General features: G+C 39.1%; 2 protein-coding genes across 4 annotated transcripts in view; one reads left to right on the top strand and one right to left on the bottom strand.

The window, feature by feature from the left end:
- Positions 1–1,357: 1,357 nt before the first annotated feature.
- On the bottom strand, positions 1,358–8,158 carry tcea1 (transcription elongation factor A (SII), 1). 3 transcript variants are annotated; one of them, XM_046052543.1, is made up of 10 exons: positions 7,906–8,158; positions 6,635–6,697; positions 6,443–6,548; positions 5,282–5,384; positions 4,986–5,134; positions 4,816–4,872; positions 2,915–3,069; positions 2,536–2,682; positions 2,068–2,139; positions 1,358–1,771 (listed from the first exon to the last, which is right to left on the bottom strand). In XM_046052543.1, the coding sequence occupies exons 1-10, from the start codon at positions 7,978–7,980 to the stop codon at positions 1,763–1,765; spliced, it is 936 nt and encodes a 311-aa protein (XP_045908499.1). In that variant the 5' UTR covers positions 7,981–8,158; the 3' UTR covers positions 1,358–1,762. The 3 variants fall into 3 exon arrangements, with proteins under 3 accessions (XP_045908499.1, XP_045908500.1, XP_045908502.1); XM_046052544.1 differs by lacking the exon at positions 7,906–8,158 and adding an exon at positions 7,805–7,834; XM_046052546.1 differs by lacking the exon at positions 7,906–8,158 and adding an exon at positions 7,372–7,394.
- The window catches only part of LOC123972459 (oxygen-regulated protein 1), a 15,402-nt gene continuing 3,552 nt past the window's right edge, over positions 8,016–19,865 (top strand). The window contains exons 1-4 of the mRNA XM_046051974.1: positions 8,016–8,199; positions 11,381–12,055; positions 13,492–13,651; positions 14,899–18,665. Of these exons, the coding sequence (XP_045907930.1) occupies positions 8,137–8,199; positions 11,381–12,055; positions 13,492–13,651; positions 14,899–18,665 (4,665 nt within the window). The 5' untranslated portion in view covers positions 8,016–8,136. The remainder of the gene's footprint in view (positions 8,200–11,380; positions 12,056–13,491; positions 13,652–14,898; positions 18,666–19,865) is intronic.

A 19,865-nucleotide genomic window follows, 5' to 3' on the forward strand; every position in this document is an offset into this window, starting at 1 on the left:
ACTCAAGCACTACAGTGAGGCACTTAATCACAGAACTAAAGACATGTTGCATGCTTGAGCTTCTTATGTATTAATAAAATAGTTACTAAATTACATTTTACTCAAGATCAGTGATTAGATTTCAATGATTAGTTCAGTTTGTACTTGCCTATTGATGTGTAGCAGTATAGGGTCTTTCATTAAATTGGCAAACATGGAAAATACTGGTAAATGAACGTAAACATTTACAAAGTGATTCTCACTGAGCAAGTGTCTGTGTTCATTACAGTAGTGGTTCCAAGCTTTTTTTGGCTTGAGACCCTTCAACACTATCTTTAAGTGATCAACACAAAACATACACAGCATTGTTTTATCACCTTGATACTTTTCTGATTTTATGAAAATGTCTTATAATAATGATCATAAGATATCCAACAGGAAGTTGGTCTATGACCCAAACATAAGTAACATCACTGCAGGATATATATACATTTCTTAATGCATAGCCAATGTCATTTGGTGCAATGTTATTTTTGGTCATTTCTAAATTTCACCTTCAACAAATATGCAAGATCAATTTGTGGCAAAGGATCACCACTTCAATACTTGTGTACATATTGGGGTAAAGGTCATAAGAAAAGTAAGTAAGGAAAGCCACTGTCAACAGAACACAAGAGTTAAAGCAATTTAAAGTGAATTAGCGTTGACTCAAGCACAGGTTGCCTGTCTCTGAGTTGTAATGCAGTTCAACTAGAGTAACGTTACCTTCTCACCTTGTATGATTTCTTATTAACAGTATTGGTAGTGATATAACTACCCCTCAGATGTATTCTGTAAAACCTCATGGAGGTTTCCAACCCCCACTATTTCCCCAAAACAGTCTAAATAGATGAATCCAGAAGACAAAATTCACCAGTTTAAATTATGTTAAATTTATGGCTTAATGGGATTACATTTTCTTCAAATGTACAGCTTAATAATCAATGTATTGAGGCACTTAGCAGACAACAGAAAAAAAATATGCTCCACACAGCTTAATATTAAATTAGTAGTTATTAGATGACATTTTAGCTGACAGACTTGTATGTCTCTGGTCTGGGTTCAGTTTGTGTGAGGATAAGGCAGCACAACCGCTTCTCAACATGGAGTGGTTGCACCTGGCAATTAAAAAAAAAAAACCTTGACGAAAGGGAAGCAATTGTGTGTCTTCCCTGGTTCAGCCAATGACATTATCCTGTCCCTGGACAGATAAATATGCATACATCTGCATTCACTTTGATGTGATGAATATTCCCCCAATAACAAATGTATACTCCTTGACACAAACACACAGTGTTTTTCCTCTCAGATGTTCAAGATTCACATAACCAGAAGAGACTAATGAAAAGCACTTCTTTTTAATCAAATGGATTACACTTTATTGGGAAATTAAATAAAACAATGCAATGTTGTGAGGGGAAAGCAAAACAACATTGTCCAAAGTGTTAAAACTACATATAAAAAATGTGGATAAAAGAGAATGAGACAAGACTGATCGCATATATCTGACAGCGAGAAACAACTTATAACAATAGTAAAAGATTTGGGGGAGGGCATCGGGAAATGACAATGAGCTCGATCTATGAACAGGATATTTATTCAAACAGTAACCGCAGTGGCATCTTTGAACGGCATGTTGTGCACCATGTACCACAGAATGCAAAGCTCCAATCTGTTGCAGAGTGACAGAACCTGGTCCAGGAAGTTTGCTACTTGTCGGAGTGCCGTGGAAATGCCTGCAGACTCAGCAGAACTAGGACAAAAAACAAACAAACTGATGTTGATACCTAGAAACTGGAAGATTTACATTAAATACTGATGATCAACTTCAAAAAAACAAGTATAAGAGATACATGTTGTAGGGCTGGAAGTAATAATTATTTTAATTATTGTTGATCAACAGTCCGAAACAAAAAGATGTTCAATTTACAATAATATAAAACAGCAAAAACATATATTCATATCTCAACAGGACACAGGTTTCTGTTTAAAGGCTGAATAGCATTGATACGTTGAGCACAGGTGGCAGTAAACATATAGGTAACGCACCTTCCACCTATTTCCACATTGATTGCAGAAGACAAATGTGGTCATTGGCTCATCAGCACTGCGAGTTTGAACCTAGAAATGACAAAAACATGCACAAACCATTGATCACATCGTCATAATGAACAAGCAGAGCTGCTCAAAACCTGTCAAAAAAATATAAAATCATGGAAAAGTCCCCAACTTGCACCCCATTTACTCTATGAGCGTGCAGTCATACCAATATTATAATGCACCATGTTATTTTAACCAAAGTAAAAGGAGTACATGGATTTATATACCCCTTTACAAGCAATGATGTTTGTGTATGCAGGGACAAACAAAAACTGTGGTGAAATTGATCATTAATTGCACCTGTAACTTTGCACAGACTTTCCAAAGTAGATTCTTGTTAAACCAATTTTACCATCAACCGTATCATCCCTTCTGCTGCTGCCACAGTTAAAATGAAGCGTAAATGTGTGTCTGTACCTGTGTGTAGGTGCAGCACTTCCCCTTGCACTTGCCACATGTGAATAGATCGGTCTGAGTGCCTCCAGTGGTGGCCATCTGGTGGTCCCTGACAGCCTCTTTGGTCAAATTCTTTCTCATTTCTTTTAGCTCGTCACTGGCCATTTCCTACAGAAAAAGAAAAATGTAATTTATGATGCTTTAAAACAAACTCATTTAAATCTATACAATTAGATGCACAATATAATATATAATTAATTTACACCAAAATCTAATCAAACATTTAAGAGAAAGTATGTAACCGCATCAACAGTGTTGAAATAACTATACTACTGACTGTTTGCCATTACTCAGTTTGTCAGACTGTTTGTCTTTAAGAAAAAACAAACAGCCAACGAACCTCTGCAGTCATCTTAGCCATCCGCTCAGGGGTGACACTCCCACACAGCACAGTCCTCCTTAAATTGGGATTTTTCATATCCTTCAGATTCGAGATTCGGCTTCGCACACGGTTCTTGTATTTCATGTCTGTGTTCTTAAACTCTTGGAAGATACGTGATAGCAGGTCAAGGAACTCAACTGTGATCATGTATTTGTTATGCTTAATTATAAAAATAAATAAATAAAAAGAAAGTAGGGCCTATAAGTACACTGATAACAGCCTTTTATGTGTGGTACTGTTGAAGATTTCATGGATTGACTGATCACAACAAATTTAACCACATTTTTGACAATGGATTAGGCACTTAAGCAATTTAACATTCTCTGCTTTAACCTTCTAAAATGTGAGAATTTTTTTTAATGTTCATAATAGTTTAGGGATTTAGACTGCAACGCTCCCGTTACTGTAGGCCGAGTTGGGAACTGTCACAAATGTGCAATCCAATCCATTTCAATCACCAATAACTTTTTTGTTTTTCCAATATAAAAGTCTCAGAAAACTGGCAATATCGAAAGTGACCACTGTCAACCACCTGTGAAATTGTTAAAAACAAGTTAAGAAAATTCAGTAATTCATTTATTTTAAATGCTCCGTATTTGTATAGCACCTTTCTAGTCTTTTTTCATTCACGCTCAAACAGAAACTAACATTCATACACATCCATAAACTGGTGAAACAGCCACCAGGGGCAATTCAGGGTTCAGTATCTTGCCCAAGAACACTTCAACATGCAGCCTGGTCAAGCTGGGGATTGAACCGCCGGCCTACCGATCAACGGGCAACCCGCTCTATCTCCTGAACCACAACCGCACAGTGCAAATTTGTAATTTCAATAGCATGCTCCTTTATGAACATCAAATCCCCTCTCACCTCACCTCACCTCCTCTCTCAAGTTTCACAGCGGTTAGTTGTTTTTAGTTTATTGTTTTTTGTATTATGTTTAATGTTGAAATGTTTTTATTAAGTGTGTATGTTGAAGTACATGGGATTTATTTATTTCTTTTTGTCCGTGGTATTGAATTGGTATCTACACCAATACCAATTGAATTGATATTCGTACCATTATCAGTCTTTATGGATACTTTTCTTCAAAATACAACTAAATGTTCCACCACCACTATCTCCACCTCCTCTTCCACGAGCGGCTGGTTTGTCTCAGCCAGCAGCTGGGTTTACAACAATGAGCAGAATTTTGAGTTACGTGTCAAACTAAGCTAAAAATTTAAGACTTTCAGACAGACAGCTTTCAATTTAGTTTGTAACATTTGGCTAATTGCCAAGCTTACGTTAGCTGTGCTTGTGTAAAACATAGGAGGATGAGAGACTATGGACAGAGCAGACTACAATAACACTTCTACATGTTTATGCTTGTTGAACAGATACATTGATAAAGTATTGTCTTTTTACTCACGAAGCTGTCGTAAACTTGAGCAGTTTGGAGTTAAGTTACCTTCACTTCACTGTCTCCACCGCGGCTGGCCTCTGTGTGCGTGCATGTGTGTGTATCTAGGAGCCGACACACAGAGCAGGCAGAGGATGCAGCCTGATAATAAACACTACAGTCTTTATCCCCGTTTAATACCGCGTTTCAGTGTCCGAGGAACCAGGCCCTTATAGAACCGGGTCTCGAACCCCCATCCTTATTATAGACTATGAAATTAATAAATTGAAAAAACTAAATTATAATTAGAAGGAAATAAATAATGAAAATATTCATTAGGTACAGCTCTAATGTGATAATTCATCTAAAAAGCATTATAGAAGTTATTTAAAACACTGCAACACCCAGAATCTCATTATATCCTGAAGTAACACCAACATCTGCTTCAAACACATTTCCCTTTCAATGTAAAGGATATATTCCTCGATCTGTGCTCCAAGTTCGTCACAATCAGCACCAATGGCAATATAATCCTCTGGAAAACAAACAAAACAAAAGTCAGAGGGTGGCGGAAAATGTTGACAAATACTCTAACTAAACAAACAACCTGTAAAAATGTTAAATAAATAAATACAAAAAGAGCATCACCCCCGGTCTGCAGAGCATTGGATATCATCTCTCTGCATTTGAGCCTGATGGAGTCGGAGGTGCCGGGGGCACGAGGAAAAGTGTTGATTAATGTGTTGGGTGTAACTTCAGGCTGCTCACTCTTGCTGCTTGAGTTACTGCTGGAGCTGCTGTGGGAGCAATAAGAGAAGAGAACTTGGATCAGCTACAGAGGCAAACAGCTTTTGAAGTATAGCATTATTCCCTTACTATATCCAAATGGAGAAAAAAAACTGTGTTGACCAAGTTTCAAAAAATATCATTATCTGTCTTTCTACCTTTCTTCTTTAGCCTCTGGGCTTCCCTGGGATGGAGAGACAACCGGTGTCGTTTGTTCTTTCCTCTTTTCATCTGACGGTTTCTCTCCACCACCAGGCTCATCTGGAAGTGACAAAAATCAAGTTAGAAAAAAACCATTGAAAATAGACAAACAAACGTAATAGGCAGCCTCACAGCTTACATTTAATTGTTCCTACAATATTTTGTAGTGTGAAAAGTGTCAGATACTTTTTTTGCTTGTATTAATAGCTGATAGTAGGCAGACTGGAAACAAGAGGAAAAAGTTTGGAAAGACATGCAGCAATAGTCCCTGGTAGAAATCACCACCAGGCACACAGTGATAATATGGTACGCATCTTGACCTCCTATATTGGGAAGTCTTGGCAGTTCTACGCTTAGTGTCAAACATTGTTGTGGCAAAACATTTTGAGTTGAAATCGGACGTATCTTTCAAACCCGGCATAAACAAAATACAAGTTAAAATGTTATTTACACATAAGCAGTAATTCAGCAGCAAAATACCACTTAAGTAGAAGCAAAGCGACCTTAATGGCTAGGTAATATACTGTTGTGTAAGCTACTAATTTTTGCAATACTGTTGCCTTTTTAATTAAAATATCATCTCCACTAATGTGTGTTCAGTCGTGAATCATAACATTACACAAGGAGGTAATAACAACAACATTTACAGTGATAACCAAATTTGAACAGGCAAAATCTGAATAAAATCTTGGGCATGACATAACCCAAACATTTCATAAGGGTGATTCGGGAGCAACAATCAAATACCAGTTAAGTATCAGAGGTTACACTTTGGATATTAAGAACAATATCATGATATTATATTGTGACTATTGTAACTTACAAAAAAATGCTTCAACTTAAATCTTTTTCTTACTCACTGTGGGTTGAGAACAGATGCAAGCAATTTAATAAAATCCAACGGGACATTTTTGACAGCTGGTGTATCCACAGTTTAATGTGTTGCAAAATTGAAGTGGGCTTCATCAATTACAAAAAAATACTATGACTTGCTCCAATACAATCATGCACAACAGCTTGGGACATCAAAATATGTCTCTAGAAAAAAAAAATACATCTCACTAAACAAATTCACAAACATATTTATGTACATGGTGGAACTGAAAAGTACTAATTACCCAAAAGCTTCTTCCATGATTTGATCAAGGACTTGGCTAGAGATGTCACCTCGTCGTCTGTGCTCTGCTTGCGGATGGCGTTAACGGACATCCCAATTCTGGTAGACTGTGGATAGACATCGTGTCAGTGCTTCAGGGTTTGAGCGCTGCCTGTGCCGACAGTGAGCCTGAAGATAAAATGAGCAACGATACCTGAAGCAGCTCGAGAGTCATGGGGACACTGCGCAGCTCCTTCAATAGGTCCAAAGCCCCAGCCTGCAGAGGAGAGGGGAGTGGAAAGAGGGCGTTTAGATACACTTGAATCAATCTTGCACTACACCTCTCCTTAGCTGTATACTGATGATTAGTTTGGTTTATCATAGGTGAACATGTTTGATACAAATCTAGGTTTCTTATTAATCTTTACTGGACTAATCTATTCGAGTGAAGTTCTATTTATTAACAGTAATATTTTAAATGTAAGTGAGTTGGACAAAATCGATTGATTAAGGACTTGTTAACTAGTTATTATACTTTGTAAACAGATTTTTTTATTTTTTATTTGGGATGCAAGTCAAACATTAACAGAGATGAATATAGTCAATTAACTGACTAGACAACTTACCGAAAATTACTCAACTTTCTGGGTGTTTTTAATAGTTTCCTAACAAACCTGTACTGGCTTCACTAATCTGGTGATTTGCTGATTTCTCTCGTCTTGTGTTATATTAAATTGAATATCTGTCCGGTTACCACTGTTGGTAGGACATTTGGGTGTGATAGGCATTTGTCACTGTAACATTTTAAAGAGCTAATATTTACTCGATAGTGAAACGTATCGTTAACTTAGTTGTAACCCAATTAACGTATTATGTTTGATTACCTGTAAATTAGTGCAGTTAACAAGTTAACTTATAACAGCAGTTAATAAGGCGGCTAAGTTACGTTACCGTTAAGCGTCCAAAGCAGCTAAATTAGCTAACGTTACTAGGCAGCTTGAAAACAGAACTTGAACCTAAAGGATAACAGTATAATTGTATTTCAGATTTTGATCTAGCTAACGTTACTTGTTTTCAGTTTTCCAAAAATGACCACATCCAACATGTTATTGCTCTGCAAAACACAAAGCTAGCAGGAACTAGTGGGCTGCTATGTGGCTAACTGCTAGCAACCCGTTGCCCTGCCGTTAACATAAACATACTTGCACGCTAGCTGTTTGCGCCTAGCCAGTCACAACAACAGGTACATTAGCCGTGGAGCTAATTGCTGATGCTAACGATGTAGTTACCGGTTGTAATAAAATACTCTGGTGGACTGACACACTTGTGCAACATTGTGTTGACAAACTGGCAAGATGTTCAGCTAGCTAGAGAGTCGACTAACCACATCACATCCCATTAGCGCCAGCGTTAGCTAAGCATCAACATCAGCTTGATCGGCTAAGCAGCGACCCGGTGAGCATTCATTCTTCTCACACATCTCACCCCGTTCTTCTTCTGCGCCATTTTATCCATCTTCTTTGCAATTCTGATTATCTCCTCTTCCTCTTTTTTGCCCATGTTGACTGATCCGATGTAATCCAAAAAGTCAGGAGCAAACGAAAAGAAAATTCGCAACAAAGACCACGCCACTGAAGTGAAAGCGGCGGCGTCTACTTGACGGACCGGGACCGCACACTGACCCGCCGCTGAGTAACAGACCTGACTAATTGATGCATGATAAGTTCAGAGGGAGTTAATCGAGACGGAACGCAAATTCATCTAAGGCCCGTTGCAGCAGTAAGTGGTCTTCACCCAGTGCATTAATCAGACACATTTTTTTTATGAATACCAAGATATAACTCTATATTTTCTCAAGTTTTACATTACTGTCTGTCCTCCGACTACCACAACACAGCCTGTATTTTGGCAATATCGCTACCTGTCGTTAGATGGCGCCAAACTGCCACCTGCATCTCTGCTTGGGTCAACAACGTCTATTTCAGCTTGACATAAATGTTTGGGTCATAAAGAGTTATGCGGAAGAAGAAGAAAAGAAAATCCCAATTTATATGTACATTTTCACACATTCCTCTGATTTCTGAGGGTTTTTTTCTTGTTAATTACCAGATTCATTTACCTCCTCAGGTGATCACCTACAGTGATAGAGTCAATAGTTGTTTGGTACTGTAGACATATTTCCTCCAAGTCAGTTGCAGGTATATACAGTAGAGTGTAAAAATATTTGCTTTGCTCTGTGCAGCAGTTGACATTTATTACTGTATTACTGACTGTAATTAACAGTCAGTGAACGAGCTTCTGTCTTGCTAGGTGCCTTTGTTAGGACTAGTGGCTTTTAAGGATGGCATGGCTGTTGTGCAGATCAAACATGTGACCTTTGAGTAACAGAATCTAGGCCACGTTCATGCTACATGCTACACTGTTGATCTTACACTGCTTTTATGTGGCACAGATAGACACGCTAATTTGGATTCAAAATTATTTGAAATATTTAACTGAACAAAAACATGTTATGTGATGCTAATTACAGTACATAATACAAAACAAAAAGGTCAAATACTGTGCCAAAATGTAAATTTTTTTATCTGTTTATTAGCGTTAATTACAACACACTGGAAACATTATTAATGGGGCTTTTATGCTAATCAAACACTTGCTGTAATGAAATATTCCCTCATATTGGACTCTATTTGGCCTACACAGGACATTCCTTCAATCCCCCCTCCAGCAAGTCTCCATCTTCCAGGACAGTGCATGTGCTAGAGGGAGGTATTAGCAGCTTTTACTCAGTCAGGGGCAGTTGGTAATTGGCACACTGTCTGCCAACTGCAGTATAGTGATACAGCTCTCACCCCCTCATGCTACTATTTGGTACAAACATTTAAACCATATCAGCCTTCGTAGTTTGGATACAAAGCTAAAGTATCCCTAAAATTATTGACATGATTTGTAGTCAGTTACACTCACCATGTGTTTTGAAATCTGTTGGTGGATTTCCAATACCTGCTGTGAGGTAAAAGTGCTCTCTTAAGACCTTATTCTGCTTCATGCTGTCAGCAAGTGCGCAAAATCTTTAACCTAATCCCTATTAGGCCAAGACTTCTCAAATCTGATTATGCAGGCTGCTTGCAAATTAGAAATAGTCCTAGCCACCTTGGTATCTGTCTGGAGCAGTAAAAATTTACTAATATCATTTGAACTGGAGAGTTCATATACCTTTGTGAACTTTAACCACCTCATTCACATAATTTGTCTGGTACTCACTCAGCCTTTTGCTGTACTCATTCACCCATTCACTCAGTTACTCTCTCACTTTGTCTTTTAATACAAATGGCCATTGAGAAATTTATGTTTAAATTTATGATGAGGCAGAGAAGACTTTCGGAACATTTGTTAAATATTTTATCGAGACTTATAGGACACATTAGCCATGATGTAAAACTGTTAGTTGACCAAATACATTTGAAGTCCTAGTATTTCAGAAAAACAATATTGCCATCTATTTGTGATTGAATCTCATACTGACAAAAGTACAAATATCTGCAGTACAGTTCCTCTTTGTTTGCTTCATTTGTTACCTTACCTTGATATGCTGATTACATGTGACCAAAGATTAAGCAAATTGGCCATGATGCTGCATGTCCCAAAATAGCCCTCCAATGCTGCTGAGAGGCTTTGACCAGCGCTCAGAGGTACAACGGATGCACACTTTCTGTTTTAGTTGTTATAATTAAGGTGAAATGTGAGATATACGGTAAGTCTTGTTCATTACATTTCTAGTTACATGTTTTTTGCCAGCCAGTTAATTTTTTAAGTATCTACAGAGTGTAATATGGCTACAGTAATATGTTGATATTTTTCATGTGTTAATGGCCTTTACATCTACATGTAGTTAGACTTGTGTTGTTCATAGTAACAATGTGGGCTATTATTTATAACGATTGTGTAGATTTACTGTGGACTATTATATAACTAATAACTTATATAACCTCTACAAAGGAATAAGCAACAGAGGTTATGTGCTCTAATACAAGGTGTTTTCTCTTAAATATGTTCTTTTCTACCATGCTGGATTTAAGTCTACTGATATTATGCAACTATGACGTCAACTACACTTATGTTATCTATTATTGAATTCATATAAATCTACAAAAGACAAAAATATATATAATATATTGCATGGAAAACTATATGTATGCATCACGGCACTGTTATCCTACATTTAATAATTCAACTTTCAGTAAACATGGTTTTTAAAACATGATCGGCACATGGCAATTAGGAGACACGACTCCCTCTGAAAAATTATAGAATGATGGTTTTCATGTTTCTGGAGTTTAGTGCTGTATTTGGTCAGGCTTTTCAGGGGGCCTTTGTTTGATTCAGCACCACATCCCACACCAGTGGAGAACCATGTTATTACACGAGCTGGTGTGCATTTTACTTTACTTATTTTTGTTTAAGAATGTTTTTCATGTTGGCTTTTGAGATGGTGATCCATTTTGTAGAGAAAATATAGAAGAATGTGTTGTAAATGTATATTTTTGCAAGTGTGGAGATAAATAATTCTGTGAGGAAGGACTAAGAATCATATTTCAAGAGTATACAGTCTGTACCAAGGGGTAACTGAGGAGAAATTAAGATGTTGTCACTTTGTTTTGAAAAGAGCCTTACAATATTAAAAACTGGCGCCAAGCAAAAGTCACACCTCGATTCACAAAGCCACAAATCTACAGGTAAGCTCAGGAATGGTCAATCCCTTTCACCTGAGGGTGGATCAAAGTAAATAATTTTACTAGCTATAAGTCAAACATGCTTGTATTTTACTGCTTATATGGCTCTAGGGGGAAAACATTTTGACATTACTATCATAGCTACAACCCTACCTGTTAATTACCTTACCTGTGCTATCTGCAGTAGCAAATGATAAGATTTCTCCCTCTCTCTGCTTTCTTTCTAGCCACCTCCACACAATATGAGCAACACACCCATCCAGGAGCCACCTGCCCAGGAATTGTCGTCTGGCAGTGGGCAGACGTCACCCTCCCGACCCTTTCAGCCAATCTCTGATCCCTCAGCTTCTAAAAGAGTATGTTTCTACAAGAGCGGTGACCCTAAATTCAGTGGGCATCGCATGGTCATCAGTGCCCGCACCTTCAAGACGTTTGATGCTCTACTGGATGCTCTTTCCAAAAAAGTGCCTCTTCCATTTGGAGTGAGAACCATCACCACACCTCGCGGGACCCACCTGGTGAAGGCTTTAGATGACTTACTTGATGGGGGATCATATGTGTGTTCTGATCAGAAACGTGTGAAGCCATTAAACCTGGATGAAGTGAACCGGCGGCAGGTACCGTGGAATACAACCAGACCCGTCAGTGCAGGGCGACGAAAGCGTCAAGGACTCCGGTTTGGCAGAAGGAATGAAGTCACCAACAGGCCAGCAAAGGTCACTGAACGAGTGGCGGTACGGACACCAAAGAAGCTTGTGGTCATCAAGAATAGGGATCCCACTGTTAAACGCACGATTGTGTTGCAGAGAAGAACAGCACCAACATTTGAGGCTTTACTAGATTACCTTTCCCAGATCCTGCAGTTCCCAGTGCTGAAACTCTTTTCTACAGATGGCAGAAGAGTAAGTATTTGGCTGAAACTGAGAATGAAGATAAATACTAATCTACAGCAACTTCTAAAAAATATTATAAGTGGCTTCTTTTTTGAAATGGGTGTAGCCCAATGTGATCTGTATAAATTCTTAAAGGGTTATATGTGCTTACAAATAGTTTTGGAATTTTAGAAAATACTTTTATTTGTTTTCTGGCAGAGAGTTAGGTGAGAATATCAATGAAACTCTCCTACTTCCGCTCCAGCTTCATTTTGACAGAGAGCTCAGCTTAGCATAAAGAATGGAAAGAGGCAACCAGTGGAGACTCCATGAAGTCACTGCACCTAGCTAGGAAGAAATATTCCCGCAAACCACCAGCCATAAAAACACAAATTGTCATTTTTACACTTCGGTTTTTGTACCGATTAAACAATTGAGATATAACATGTTGATCTGTAAGATTTACAAGTGCTGGTAGGTGGATTTTGTTACCTTCAGATCCACACTAGCTGTTTCTTCTTGTTTCAAGTCTTTATGTTAAGAAAAGCTAACCAGCTGTTGGCTCCAGCTTCATGTTTGAACGGATAAGGATGAGAGTGGTCTCAATCATCTCATCTAAGTCTCAGCAAGAAAAATTAGCTTATTTCCCAAACTTCTTTAAAGCCACAGAAGTTAGGGCGTATGTGGGAGATGGTTCAGTTACTAGATTGAAATCAAGTCCTTCAGATTTGATTGGATCGGCTGTGGTTTAGTGAGCACCCGTGTTGTTAGGTGAAGAGTGAATTAATAAATTAGACCCGCTGAAATCTGAACACACACCTCCTAGTATGATTTTGCTCTGCTACTAACCCACAGCCAAGTGTGGTTTTACATGATGGACGGGGTTAGCAAATCACCCCAGATCACATTTGATAGGAAATATGTAAATATTTATGTAATATAAAGTTTAAGATGAGTCATCAAAAACTAAAAACAGGCTTCTGAGATTCTTGGTTTTGGAGATACTATATCCATGTACACAAAACTGCACAACTAAAATAAATAACTGGCATGCTTTTCACCGTAACGTCTATGACAGGACATAGGAATCAAGGTTTTTACCCTGTTACATTACACATTATAAGTATTCCAAGAAGTGCTAAGAGGTGCTATCAAAATCTCCACCCCCTAGTGAGCGTAATCCCTCTTTCCATGAGTACTTTAACAGCAACAGGCTGTCTGTTAAAGGTCACGAGTGTTGACACCATTTAAATGCTTATTTCCTTCTTAGAACTTTCTCATCATCTGTGATCTCTGGTCTGTTTTAGGTTCACTGTGGCCAATGAAATGTCAAGTGTACCTGCAATTTTTGATTCTGCAAATTCTTTTCAGTTTACATGTATCTGAGACTGCGATACAGTAAGTGCATGTATGCGACCAATTGAAAGTGACTAGTATAATGAAAAGTGTTTCTGCTCCTCTTTCAGGTTGATAGTCTCACAACACTTATCCTGTGCGCTGGAGTTGTTGTGGCAGCAGGCAACGAGCCATTCCGATTAGGAAACTACAGTTTTCACAGAACGGGCCAGATGGCACAATTAATGTACGCGGATAATGTGGAACCATCTATGGTGCAGCCCACAGCTCGTAAGTGTTGCTCTGAAAAGAGAAACAAATAAATAATGAAAAATTTACAGATGGTCGAACATTTTCACTGTATAGATGCATATATTTGTCTGCAGAATTTGTCTGCATTTAAACATGTAGTCCTATGGGGATTTTGGCAGCAGTTTATTTTTTACGCAGCTGACGATCAGTGTAACAAGTGATAGAGGATAATACAATCCCATAAGTTCTGTTTATTTATGATGGTCCTAAAGTGTAATTCATTTGTTATATTCAGTAGTTAGTCATTGTTAAAGGGTTAGTTCACCCAAAAACACATTTACTCACTTAATTGTAGTGGTATCTAGCTGTTGCAGATAAGTTTTATCAGTCCTAGTTTTGAGATTTATTTATCACTGACTTTTTTGCTTCAACCCTATCCAATGAAACTGACCCCTTTTTGGAAGATACGCTTATTTGCTTTTTTGCCAACAGTCAGATAAGAATATTGATACCACTCTCATGTCTGTAAGCTAAGAACGAAGGTAGAGCCAGGAAGCTTATCTTAGAATAAAGACAGGAAAAAAGGGGAAACTTCTAGCCTAGCTCTATCAAAAGGTAACAAAATCCGCCCGCTAGTACCTAGGGCTGGGCAACAAAAAATAATGATTATTATCGCAATATAATTTACCTCAATATCAATATAATAAATGTTCAATATATCATATTGTCAATATTTGGTTTAATTAATTTGAATCACAAACAAATTAGCACTTAATTTTTTATATTTATTTTGTTGAGGAAAAGGGACTGGAAAAAGATTTACTAATCATATTTGTTAAATTTCATTTATCATAATAGTTTTGAATGTTCTCCCTCAGATTTATTAAGTGTTCCACTGTTTGGCATCAAGTGTTTGTCCCATTCTGACCATAAAGAAATGTTTAACCACACAATAAACCATCTGGTTTCTTCTGGTTTCTGGTTGACATTTATCGTGATAATTATCGATATCGAATGATGTAAAATGTTTCATTGCGATAACAGTTTTGCACTGCAAAGCTAATCGGCTGCAGCATAAGTTTTAACAGACACATATGACAGTGGCATTCATAAACCTGCTTATCTAACTCTCAGCTTGAAAGCAAATAATGGTATTTCTTGTCAAATGTCAAACTATTCCCTTAAATATGCCAAACCAATACTCCATAAAGCTTTTACAATGGCCTTAAATATTTTTCTCTTGCATTGTCTCTCCCCCTCTCTTTGACCAACACCTCCAACTAAAGAGAACAGCAAATCTTTCTCAAGTGGAAGAGGCTCGAGGAATTTTTCCTTATCATCCGAGAGATACATTGTCGACCAAATAAACAAGTCTCGAAATGGAACAATGAACAGCCACCTGCATCACAACAACGGATCATTTGAAACAGAGGTCAACCATCGTCACAACCCCATGGAGACATGTGGAACTGGAAGGGTAGATAATGACATGCATGCTTGCATTGTACCTAAGGACGATGACATAGAAAAGTCTTTCCGTGTGAATCAAGATGGCAGCATGACAGTGGAGATGAAAGTTCGTCTGACCATTAAAGAGGAGGAGATGCTCCACTGGACCACCACACTCAGCCGCTCTAGCCTTAGCAAGAGGACACTTTGTGCCTCAATTTCTGAGACGGGCAACAGCTCACCTGACTCAAACAATGCCATTGCCAAAGACTCCTCTAGCACAAGTGAAGATGAATCAAAAGAGGAGAACCATCCCGCTGACACTGGAAAGGTCGTCGGCTTTAACGACAAGCGAGTATATGAGGGCTACACTTCCACGGCCTTGGCAACAACAACAGGTTTCAAACGCACTCCTACTCCAGGTCCTGCACCTCGGCATGTTAGGAAGAAGGCGTCTGTTGAGAGTGTGAAGATGGTCACAGAGTCAGGGGTTAAAGAGAGAACCCTGGGACATTATTCTTACTTGGAGAGGACGGCTGATGGTGAGACAACTGAGGGATACTGCGTTGTCAGACACAGCAGTAGCAGCAGCAACAAGCCTATCCCAAAACCACGGAAAACTGTGTCTGCAGGGGCCTCCAACAAAGGCTCCCACTCCTCCATCAGGTCCCCAGGAGTAGCTGAGGTCCTTCAGATACAGAATAATGGGATGGAGGTTACAGAGACTGTGATGCATATTTATGAGAGTCAAGGCTGTTACGACAACTATTTTGCAAATGAGGAATATAGTGCAGATGGTGGCGCGCCAGAAAGTAAACCATCGACTGACTCAGGACCACAATCATCGAGCAATGATTGTGATATAGATTTTAGCCGGCAGCCACCCACTACTGAGTCACGACAAAGACAGAAAGAGGAGATGTTATCATTGTCATCAGAGCCAATAACTTCAACACATGAGCTTATTAACAATCGGTCTTCAGTGACTGAGAATGAGGCCCAAACTGCAACAAACTCCCAGGAGAAAGTAAAAAAAGACAAAAGTCTAAGAAGTGAGAATAAGAAAAAAATTATTAAACCTGCTAGGAATGAAAAGAGTTCGACATCAACAAGCGGGTCAGATAAAAAGCAAAAGGAAAGCATAGTAAGCCCCTCAAAAAAAAGCAGGCATTCATCTAAAGACAAACTCAGCAGCACTTCCACCGTGGGCAAAAAAGATCTGAGTTCATCAGATAGTGCTAAAAGTGGTCAAAAGAGTAGAGGAGCAGAAAAGCATGAAATTAAGAAAACAAGTAAGGATGAAAATATGGCCAGGAAAGAGCAAGCCTTATTAGTTAAAACTGAAAATGTGACCCCACCTAACAGACAAAACATAAATAAGGCAGCTGCTAAAGATAATGGCCATAATGTAAATACTCCAACTGGAAGGCCTCAAATGAAGAAGAACATGTTAGACATTTTACAACCCAAAAAAGCACTTCTCCCAGGCAAAAAGACAATTAGCAAGCCCAAATCCATGACTGAAAGCATATTATCATCACCTAAAAGGACTTTAGAGTTGGGTGAGAGTTTTTCGATGCCTTCTCTCAATCCTTCACCCTCTGAAATTCACCAATATGTTGAGAACTGGTTGGAGAAAGTCAACCCAGATCCAGTACCATACACTGAGGAGGCTATCACAGATGAATCCGAGCCTCGACCAAAGGTTGTGTTTCAGATAGGCGGTGATTCTGAATCCGATGAAAAGAATGAATGCCAGACTAACCTAGATGAATATTATCCAACTTCTGGTGGGGGTGTCAAGAAATCAGCTTCTTGTCTGTCAGTACCACTTTGTCATGCAGAGACAGGTACAGCTCTGCTGCACAATGAACAATACGTGAGAGGCTTATGTGTTTCAATGCCGAGTGTCAGAGTCGATCCTGTTGACCAGGAGAACAGACTGAGGTCACACAAATCTGCAGAGGCCATCGCTCCAGCTGATAATGAACCATCTCCATCTATGTCCAACATTTTAAGTCCCACAGCAACGATAAAACCTGTCTTGCGGCAGCTTTGTTCCTCGATTCAGTGCATCAGAGGGGCGTCTGACACCAACACAACATCCAATCTTGAGAAGTCCAGTAGCCTTCCCGATTTCCCAACACAAGTGGCTTCGGTGTTTGGTTCGTCATGTAAAGCCTTGGTGTCATTCTTATCAGTGATGACTCTGCGAGATAACCTTACAGGAGCCGCGCTGGGAGAGGGTAACCAATCAAGAAGCGACTCCGAGGCCATGCTAATGATGGAATCCCTGCAGAAAATTTCTGCCATCGAGGATGAGGAAGAGCAGAGGGCAAGTTTGACCGATCTGCAAAGCAGAGCGTCTTCTAGGTTCAGAGAACGCTGGAAGGATTTTCAGATTCTGAGGGAAAGGCTTGAAAGTGAACCACTGTCTCCCAAAGTTTCAGAAACAGAATTTGCCCTGGATGTTTTCTCTGAAGGGGGTGAGACATTTGAAGATCAGCAATTTTGTATTGATGAGCTGATGGAGGAACTTAATATGCCGCAAGACCTCAGAGCAGAGATTTCTTCAACAATCCAACAGGCTAAGAGTTTTTACCCTGTAGAGGAGAGCACTTTTGTAGAAGCTGAAAGAAACCAGTCGGACTCAGAGGAAGATGTAGAAAAATTTGTTGAAGAATACAATGATGAAGCAAAACAATCATCAGAGCCTGATACTCCCTGCATAGATGAGGACATTACTCAGACAAAACAGGGCGATGATAACGGAGAGATAGATAACGTAAAGAAAATGCAGTCTGTGTATTCTGGACAGGCCACACAGTCAGAACTATCAGGGACAGAAAGAGATGAGCCCCTAAAAGACAAAGAAGAGGAACAGGTAGAAGAGGTAGAGGACGATAGGGAGGATGGAGATACAAAAGAGGTAGATGATGATGATGATGATGATTATGATGAAAAGACTGAAACAGGAGAAAGGGAGGAAAAGGCAGAAGAGAAGGCAGTGAAAGAAGAAAAAATGGATGACAAGGGGCAGGGGGTGTGGGAAGCGGGAAATGGAAGTGGAGAGGAGGAGGAATCTGTTGAAAATGCAGGGCAAGGAACAGAGGAAGTGATGACAGTGGATGAGGAGGAAGAGGGGGTGATATTAGAAGAAGGAGAGAAGGAAGCGGTTGAGGAGACAGAGGAGGGACTAATGGATGAAGAAGATCAAGAAGCAAGGGAGGACAACAGTTTTGAAGAGACAGATGAGAGAGACGGTGTTGATGAGACAGAGGAGGAAGGAAGGGGGGAGGAAGGGGAAACTGAGGAGAAGCAAAGGGACGAGATTAAATATGAAGCAGATGAGGTTATTGTCGAGACAGATGAAGGTGGGGAAGTAGAAAACATTGAAGGAGTGGAAGAGGAGGAAGAAGCAGATGCTTCCACTGAGGATGCAGAAGAAGCGGAAGAAGGTATTGAGGTTATTGAGGAAAACAATGAGGAAGAGGAAATGAATGAGGTTTTTGAGGAGAAAGATGAGGTAGAAATTATGATTGAAGAGGAGAAAGACGAGGTAGAAAGTAGGATTGAAGAGGAGAAAGATGAGGTAGAAAGTAGGATTGAAGAGGAGAAAGATGAGGTAGAAAGTATGATTGAAGAGGAGAAAGATGAGGTAGAAATTATGATTGAAGAGGAGAAAGATGAGGTAGAAAGTAGGATTGAAGAGGAGAAAGATGAGGTAGAAAGTATGATTGAAGAGGAGAAAGATGAGGTAGAAAGTAGGATTGAAGAGGAGAAAGATGAGGTAGAAAGTAGGATTGAAGAGGAGAAAGACGAGGTAGAAATTATGATTGAAGAGGAGAAAGACGAGGTAGAAAGTATGATTGAAGAGGAGGAAGATGAGGTAGAAAGTATGATTGAAGAGGAGGAAGATGAGGTAGAAAGTATGATTGAAGAGGAGAAAGATGAGGTAGAAAGTAGGATTGAAGAGGAGAAGGATGAGGTAGAAAGTATGATTGAAGAGGAGGAAGATGAGGTAGAAAGTATGATTGAAGAGGAGAAAGATGAGGTAGAAAGTTTGATTGAAGAGGAGAAAGATGAGGTAGAAAGTATGATTGAAGAGGAGGAAGATGAGGTAGAAAGTATGATTGAAGAGGAGAAAGATGAGGTAGAAAGTTTGATTGAAGAGGAGAAAGATGAGGTAGAAAGTATGATTGAAGAGGAGGAAGATGAGGTAGAAAGTATGATTGAAGAGGAGAAAGATGAGGTAGAAAGTTTGATTGAAGAGGAGAAAGATGAGGTAGAAAGTATGATTGAAGAGGAGGAAGATGAGGTAGAAAGTATGATTGAAGAGGAGAAAGATGAGGTAGAAAGTTTGATTGAAGAGGAGAAAGATGAGGTAGAAAGTATGATTGAAGAGGAGGAAGATGAGGTAGAAAGTATGATTGAAGAGGAGAAAGATGAGGTAGAAAGTTTGATTGAAGAGGAGAAAGATGAGGTAGAAAGTATGATTGAAGAGGAGGAAGATGAGGTAGAAAGTATGATTGAAGAGGAGAAAGATGAGGTAGAAAGTTTGATTGAAGAGGAGAAAGATGAGGTAGAAAGTATGATTGAAGAGGAGGAAGATGAGGTAGAAAGTATGATTGAAGAGGAGAAAGATGAGGTAGAAAGTTTGATTGAAGAGGAGAAAGATGAGGTAGAAAGTATGATTGAAGAGGAGGAAGATGAGGTAGAAAGTATGATTGAAGAGGAGAAAGATGAGGTAGAAAGTTTGATTGAAGAGGAGAAAGATGAGGTAGAAAGTATGATTGAAGAGGAG

The sequence above is a fragment of the Micropterus dolomieu genome, linkage group LG06 (assembly GCF_021292245.1).
Source record: "Micropterus dolomieu isolate WLL.071019.BEF.003 ecotype Adirondacks linkage group LG06, ASM2129224v1, whole genome shotgun sequence".
NCBI lineage: Eukaryota > Metazoa > Chordata > Actinopteri > Centrarchiformes > Centrarchidae > Micropterus > Micropterus dolomieu.